General features: G+C 36.0%; 1 protein-coding gene across 1 annotated transcript; it reads right to left on the bottom strand.

Moving 5' to 3' along the window:
* Positions 1-6,548: 6,548 nt before the first annotated feature.
* Positions 6,549-7,496, bottom strand: LOC128109489 (olfactory receptor 6K3-like). Its single transcript, XM_052736657.1, has one exon. It carries the CDS (start codon positions 7,494-7,496, stop codon positions 6,549-6,551), a length of 948 nt encoding a protein of 315 aa, XP_052592617.1.
* Between the last annotated feature and the right edge of the window lie 981 nt (positions 7,497-8,477).

Here is an 8,477-nt window from a genome sequence, read left to right as displayed (position 1 = left end):
ATCCCCATCTGAGTGACCTGTGAATAAGAGAAAGGCCATACTCAACTAATGTGGAAGGAAGTCAAAGCAGTACAAATGTAACTATTGAGGCTGGGGGAGAGATGGCTCAGTTGGTAAAATGTTTGTCACATAAGCATGAGGACCTGGATTCCGGTCCACAGCATCCATGTGAAAATGCTGGCTGTGGATATCCATGTTTATAACACCAGTGCTGGGAGGTCAACACAGGAGGATCCCAGAAGCTTGCTAGCCAGCCAGCTAGCCAAATCCCTAAGCTTCAGGTTCAGTGGGAGCACTTGTCTAAAAAAAGAAGGTGGAGAATGTTGGAAGAAGACACCTAACATTGACCTTTATCTTCCACCTGTGCATGTGCCCATGCATGTGCCCAATTGGTGCACACACATGCAAACATGTACACACACACACACACACATATATATATATATATAAAATATATATATATATATAATTCATATACATAAATGTAATTGTTACTTTCTTTAGATGGTATTTGCAATTTGATATTTCTAAGATTCAAAACAAACAATAACTTGCCTATATCTCTAATTTTGGTTTTGGGTAAGCATATTATAATGGTTAGAAGAGTGGATTCATGTCAAACATATGGAGCCTGAATGAATTTTCATTCTGTTCACTCTTAACTGGAGAATGGGCAGCTTACATAATTTCTCTGAGTTTTATATTTTCTGCTGGGCATGAAAACAACTTTTGTTGAGAAGTGTTAGTCAAATGAGTTAATTTATGAAAGAACCCATTATTGATATGTATGATATTTATTTCCTTTATAGACCAGCTACCTGGGAGAATTATGTTAACTAAGTCATCTTTAGATCGTATTCCCTCTTCAATCATTTGTCAGGTAGTTTTGTTCCTTTTTGCTATTTGGAAACCATTCTGCCTTATGTATACCAGCCATAATAATAGTAAAAGCAATAGAAATATCAGTCCTTATGGTTATACTTTTGAATCAGGCACAGCAGCTTGCTACTCTTGGAAGGTTTTTGTTATTGATTTCCACTAAACCATCCTTCCTGCGTGTTCTATTTTCCTATACGGAAGTTTTCCAGATGATTTGTTATTTAGATCATTGTTTTGTACTTTCATGTGTTGAAAGTCATGTTCATTACTCATTCTGTATGTCTGCAGGAACACTTGAGTCTTGATCCTTAAAATCTCATCAATACACATTTTCTGTGGAAGAAAATACTCTCCCATAGTTTTCCATGATCCCAAATCTCAAGCTTTTGACAATTCTATATAATATTATCCATCTTTACTTTCTCATATTTCACTGTGGTAGTTTCAAATTTCACCATGATATACTCTAGAGCTTTGGTGACTTTTAGCTTTCTTCCTAGGATGCCCTTTTGCTCACGCTTATTTATCCAGCTAACTCCGATCTATCCTCGAGTTTCAATTCAGCTCTTGTCTCTCATGAGGCTACTGAATATTGCTACTGTCATCTCCTCTGCATATTTACACACACACACACACACACACACACACACACACACACACACACACACACTCACACTCCTTAGTTTATCTTTACACATTCATCTTCCAGGTAGTCTCTATCACAATTCTGATACTGTCACTGCAGTTCATGATATATTTTTTAGTGTCAGTAGATTCTATTAGGGCACAGTTTACCTGGAATAGATACTAGGCACTTGGAACTAACTTCTTTTCTAATGGAAACATTTGAATTGGAGTTAAAAGCACGATTAAAACAGAAGTGATCTGTAAAGGGAACAAGTGGGAAGGGAAAGTGTCATCATTTACATTCATGAAGCTGAGAACAGGACGCATAACTGACTGTTATTTCTCATGTAATTCTACAGAGCCTATGGCTCCAAAGTTGAAATTTCTCATAAGCGCAAACAAAATTTCAAATTCCACACCTCCAAAAGTTCTCCCTATTTGAACCCTCAGCATTCAGTTACCGAGTGTCTCATTTCAAGTAAAAGAAATGAACACTCTCCCCTGATCTCAGGAACCCCAAACTCACCTCTCTCAAATAAAGTCGGGCTTTTTCTTCTCTCCCTGGGTATCACTGTATCTCTTCTTCCAACATCTCTAAAGAGTTCTTATAACCATCCTTGGAAACATCCTGGAGGGAATGTAAGCCCCACTGAGGTTCTATTGCCTTAATAATAGAAAGAAAACACTTCCCTCCTGGGGTCAATTGGCAGAAAATCATCCTCTGTGCTTTCTGTTCATTAGATCCTCGGGTCAGGGACAGTCAGTGCCCAGTGGGATTCTTACAGATTCTGCTCAACATTTCACTCCCCTTTTTACCACTGCTATAATTGAAAAAGTCATTCTACATTTATATTTGGCAGTAGGAACTGCTGTGCCAAAAAACCATGCCATGTAAGGAAGCTGCCATTGTTATTTTTTTAGAAAGAGTAAGTGGGGCAGTATTGAAGGTGATTTTCTCACAAGTGTCATCAATAAATTAATGAGTAGAATACAGAATGATTTCCATTAAAAACTTACCAAGTAGAAAATCATGAGAATTCAAAGAGGAAAATGAAAACCATCACATTTTGTCTTCCCAAAGGCTGCACAAATTCTGTCAAGTTTGTCCAATTGATCTGCTGAACTCTTCATATTTCTTATTTTTCACCACAAAATGCATCAATGGTTGGTCTCCGTTTCTCCTTTTGTATAGAGTCTTCCTACTTATTTTGTTTACTTCTATATCCACCCCCCCATTCTTAAAGAGGAAACAGCACCAACAAATTATGGCCTCATTGAATTATCATCAAAATTGAATTGCTTTTTCTGCATCGAAGAATAATTATCATTAAACATTATTTGTTCAAATATAATGACTAATTTGCCATTCAGAAGCAAACTCAGTAAAGTTTATTTATGTGTGGTGGGATGAGTAACATGTAAAAATAATTGGAAGGCAGAGAAGAATTAGAGGATCAGGTGAATGGTCCTGAGCTGAAAAGGAAAAAAATAGGATTATTTTATAAGGAAATAGTAGCAATTTATCATACAGGAGGAAGATTCATTTCATATATAATATTGGCATAAGTAGATAGCAATAGAAACAAAACAACAGAGCATATTTGTCTTTCAGGACTACTTTCAAAATTAAGGAACAAAGAGAAGAAACGAAATTATAATTAATGAAAATTTAGGAGTAAACATAAACATGATTTGGGAAAGAATTTCTGTTTGCCTCTACATCTGTCTGTGTACCATGTGAGTGTGCCTTGTGCCCATGCAAGTCAGAGAAGGGTATTGGATTCACTGTGACAGGAATTACAGATAGTTGTGAGCTTCCATGTAGGTGCTCAGGCTTGAATTTAGGTCCTCTGGAAGATCAGTCAGCTACATAGAAGAAAATAAGACCATTTCATTATTAATGTATCATTGGATATTTTGCCCAGACTATTTCATTATGAATGTGTTATTAGGTATTTTGTTTCACTATTAAAGAAAACGAGGGGAAAGAGGCATGGTTTTTCTGATGGTACAAATGTGTGGAAACATCTGCCTCTTTCATAGCTGAGCTTTTCTCCACATCAGTATGCTATTCCCTGGTGTCCTCAGCCCACGAGCCAGTGAAAATCCCAAGTTCTCACTGTTTTTGACTGAGAATAACTGCTTTTATTGTGTTATCCTCTCTTTGGAAATGTCAGGGTCTGGAAGAAAATATGCTTTCTTTTTCCTAGAATTTGTTCAGCTCTACTGCATGGGAAAACTAACTTTAATAGATAACTTCTTATATTTCTCTTAAGATTCAAACTTGTCTACAGCTGTAATGAATTTTATTTCTAATAATTTTTTTTTTTTGGTTTTTCGAGACAGGGTTTCTCTGTGTAGCTTTGCGCCTTTCCTGGAACTCGCTTTGGAGACCAGGCTGGCCTCGAACTCATAGAGATCCGCCTGGCTCTGCCTCCCGAGTGCTGGGATTAAAGGCTATTATTTCTAATAATTTTATACAACATGAAACAATCTTAGGACCAGAATATATCTGAGGACCAGAATATTCTTAAATTTAGGAATATTTTTGTTAATTTTTAATTATTTTCTTCTTACTTCTTGGTTTGTGGAATTCCTACAAAAACATATTTGGTATGCATTTTCTGAAACATCACCATTCCATGCAACCCAAGTTGCCCTTGAATATTCCATGTAGTTCAGGGTGGCTTTGAATAAACTATCCTCCTCCTTCAACCTCTTGCTGGAGAGTACCAGCATGGACTATTTTGTCCAGACACTTCTTATTCCTTCATGTAATATTTTGTTCTTCCTCTGGCTTCTATGAGTTTTCAGACATTTTCTCTCATTAAATTAAGTTTTCTCTACTCTCTCTCTCTCTCTTTTTTTTTTTTTTTTTTTTTGGTTTTTTTGAAACAGGGTTTCTCTGTATAGCTTTGGTGCCTTGGTGCCTTTCCTGGAACTCACTCTGTACCTCGAACTCACAGAGATCTGCCTGCCTCTGCCTCCCGAGTGCTGGGATTAAAAGTGTGCGCCACCACCGCCCGGCTAAGTTTTCTCTATTCTTTAACATATTAGTTAATACGGCAGTTATCTTCTATACTTACTATTTGTCTTGTTTTTCTAATAACTACCATAATCAAAAAATATTGCTGGCTCTTATAATTTTATTTTCTTAACAGCTGAATGATATTTCATTGTGTATGCCATATTTTCATTACCCATTCATCAACTGATTGGCATTTAGGCTGTTGGTCAATGTGCAGAAAATAAGAGACCATGGAGTGCCCAGCACTAAATGGGACATAAATATCATACCTTTTCCCCAAAGGCTCAGAGACCTTCAAGGAAGAGATTTTTGACTGCAAAATATAACAAGTGAATTCCAATGATCCAAATGCCCATAGTTAAATGAAAGCATATCCCAGAGTCTATGAAGGAGATGTCTTAGCAACCTGGGGGCTATTCTCTAGCTTGTGTGTTTCAGTTTCTCCTCAGACTTTTCTTTCAATAAATCCAAGTGGACAGGTCCACTGTGAAATGGGAAATCCCATATGAACTTTGATGTTGTTTTCACCATCCAGAGTTCCTCAATGGACCATTACTTCTCCAACTCTGATTATTCCTTTCATGATACAAGTGTAGTTTCCCATCTAGGATCTCTTCTGCTTTCTCTTGTAACATCTAGCAGATTCTCCTTCCTCATTTAGGTCTCACTTTCATTCATACCTGAGGAAATGACGGAGATCATTTGAGGGAACTCACTCCTCCCCAAGGGAGGATAATAGTTTGTTTTTGTTTTACTTTGTTTATTTGTTGTAATGTTGTTTGTATTTTTAAAGTGACTGTCTTTGATTATTAGTCTACCACATAACAGACAGAATCAAATAATGGTTTGGTTGCTTTGTCCAAAAGAACCATTATTACTTTTCCATTTCTTGAAAAAATATGATACTTAACATTTCAGACTATTAAAACTCCATCACAAATATCCTAATGCAATTTTATATATTAACTCTTTGTTATCCTTAAATTTTTTCAAGACTTTTAGTAATCTTAATTCCATGTTCATTGAATTGGGGGAGAAATAAAATTGTAATATATGGGTATTAATTTCTTTACTAACAGGAATCTGAATTTGAATTGTAGAAAGCAATCAAATCCATATATTAGAAAAATAAAGCATCTCATAGGAGGTTCCTATTATCTATCTATCTGTCTATGTATCTATGTATCTATCTATCTATCTATCTATCTATCTATCTATCTATCTATGTATAATTTCTTGTGAATATGTGAAGATCATTTTGAATAAAAAAGTCCAATTAAATTAAGTTGGATGAATTCAACCAAAATATTCAAAAGGAATGAAGGTAGAATTCTTCCTGACCTCTGAGAAATAATAGGAATGAAAGTACTATAAATAATAACCACCGTAAGATTCCTAAATATATATTTTCATAGATTTATATTATAACATTACTTAAAACATTAAAACCATTGTCAATGGCAAATAATAAGTTAACACTTGCCTTTTACTTACTTTTTAATAATATTCCAAAGTTGCTTTGAATAACTCACTTAATTTTAAATTAATATATGAGGTCATAATTTTAAAATATATTACTTTTAATGTTACTGATTTGAAATCAAGAATCAAAAAAAATTAATCATTTCTTTGAAGTCACAATGCAGTTTCATTTATGTATAAACTTCAACATCTGTAGATATTATTGGTAAACTTAAAGTTGAACTAAAATTCATTAAATCGGTACTGTATTTCACAATCTGTGTTTCTTATTAGTGCATATATAATATATATAATAATTCTGTATAAAATTGCATGCTACTGCATAGACATTCATATTTACATTGTATATTTCACCCTTCATTGTAATCTAGACAAGTATTTGCTATCTGAATTAAATATGTTTAAACAGAATAAATACAGGAAGATCTGCAATAAAGACAGTGCAACAATGTACCAATGAACAAGTTATGTGCTAATTTTATGGTTTAATATGTTGGAGTTAAATCTACAGAGAGAGGCATCTATGAGCAGATTAACTGGCAGATGTAGGCAGCATCCTCTGAGAACAGAGAAGCTTCTTAATTGCAAGCTTCATATCTTTATTTCTCAGACTATAGATGATAGGGTTGAAAAAGGGAGCAAGAACTGCAAACATCAGTGCAATGAATGTGTCCAAAATTGGTGGAAAAGTAGCTGAGAAGCGCAGGTACATGAGGGAGACACTGCCATAGAACATCAGAAAGACACCAAGATGGGCAGCACAAGTAGAGAAAGCCTTCTGGCGGCCTTCACCAGAGGGAATCCTCAGGATCACAGTGATGATTCTGATGTAAGAGATGGCAATAACCAAGACAGAGAAGATGATGGCCACAGCATGAACCACATCCTCAACCAGAATCATGGAGGTATCCGTACAGGCCAAACGCAACACAGGTTCAAAGTCACAGAAGATCTGATGAATTTGGTTGGGGCCACAGAAGGGCAGTGTGGAAATCCATGCAATCTCTGGGAGCAACACAAGAAAGCCAAAGATGCAAGAACCAGCAGATAGCTGAGCACAGAGTCTGGGGGTCATGATAGTTGGGTACCTGAGAGGATTACAGATAGCTACGTATCTGTCGATAGCCATTGTGGTCAACAGAATACCCTCTGAATTTCCAAGAGAATGGAAGAAGTACATCTGCAGTAGGCAGCCAATCATGGAGATGGTCCTTTGCTTGCTGATGAGGTTGGAGAGCATTTTGGGAATGGTTGCAGTTGTATACCAGATCTCCAGAAATGAAAAAATGCTGATGAAGTTATACATGGGGTTGTGAAGGCGAGTATCCATCCTGACTGCAAAAAACACAATGAGATTCCCAATAACAATAAATATGTAAATGAAGAACAAAGGAATGAAGAAGAGGATACTGCCATCTTCAAACTGGGGAAATCCAGAGAAGAGGAATTCTGTCACTGAAGTGGTTCTGTTACTTCTCATTATAGTTTCAGCAAAGTTTATCCTCACAGGTGGAAACACACAGCTCAATTCCTAGATGAAAGTTAGAACAGCAGACATATTGGTTCATGCAAGAATTAAATGGAAAACAAGATTTTGGAAAATCATGTATTTCTCTCTATTCTTGGATTAAGAAATCGATATCCACTTGGTACCAATGATGTCCCTGAAATAAGCGTTGATGCCACTTATTGGCAGAACATTTTCCTGTCATGCCCAAGGCCCTGGATTCAATCCTCAGCACCACAAAAAAATATGAAAATAACACATAAAAACATCTAAAGTTTGCTGATCAGTGGTGGTACATGCTTTTAATCCCAACAGTTGGAAAAAAAGAAGCAGGTGGATCTCTGAATTTGAGGCCAGCCTGGTCTGCAGAGCAAGTTCTAGGACAGCCAGGGCTACACAGAGAAACTCTGTCTCAAAAAACCAACCAGCCAACCAAATAAACAAACAAACAAACAAACAAACAAAGAAAAGGTTGTAAGGTACATTAATAAAATAAAATTATCCAATATGATGTGATAAAAATTGCCTTTTATATTAATTTCAAAGTTATTTTGAGCCACATATCAAAGAACATTCTCTGAAGTTCCTTCAAAGTGGGTTAGATAAAGTATTTGATTCTCTTATTGTCCACAAAACCAATGTGAAGATGCATCCTGCTTTATGCTGAATGTTTCAATTTTCCAGAGCTTTCATCATTACATAAAAAAGTAACTTTGTGTGTGGCTAGAGAAATAGGTTGGGTTTTCAGGCACAACATAAGTGTGAAGTGTGTATGGGAAACTATTTCTAGAGGTAGACAAATCTAGCCAGAAGAAACCAATAAACCTAGAAAGAAGTGTTCAGTGAGAAAAGTGGCAGATTTCTATCTGGACCCTAAAATATTAGTCTATAAGAAACTACCCAAGTCTCCCTATTTAGACTCGGTATTGTGAAAAAGACCATGTGTGGGTAAAA

Source organism: Peromyscus californicus, unplaced genomic scaffold (assembly GCF_007827085.1).
Source record: "Peromyscus californicus insignis strain IS unplaced genomic scaffold, ASM782708v3 Scaffold_14__1_contigs__length_90479793_seg_2, whole genome shotgun sequence".
In the NCBI taxonomy this organism is placed as follows: Eukaryota; Metazoa; Chordata; class Mammalia; order Rodentia; family Cricetidae; genus Peromyscus; species Peromyscus californicus.
This window is presented reverse-complemented; position numbering and strand designations above follow the sequence as displayed.

What these genes read in the sequence shown, in the direction of transcription:
- LOC128109489 (XM_052736657.1), bottom strand. Translation starts at nt 7,496, where the DNA reads ATGAGAAGTAACAGAACCACTTCAGTGACAGAATTCCTCTTCTCTGGA.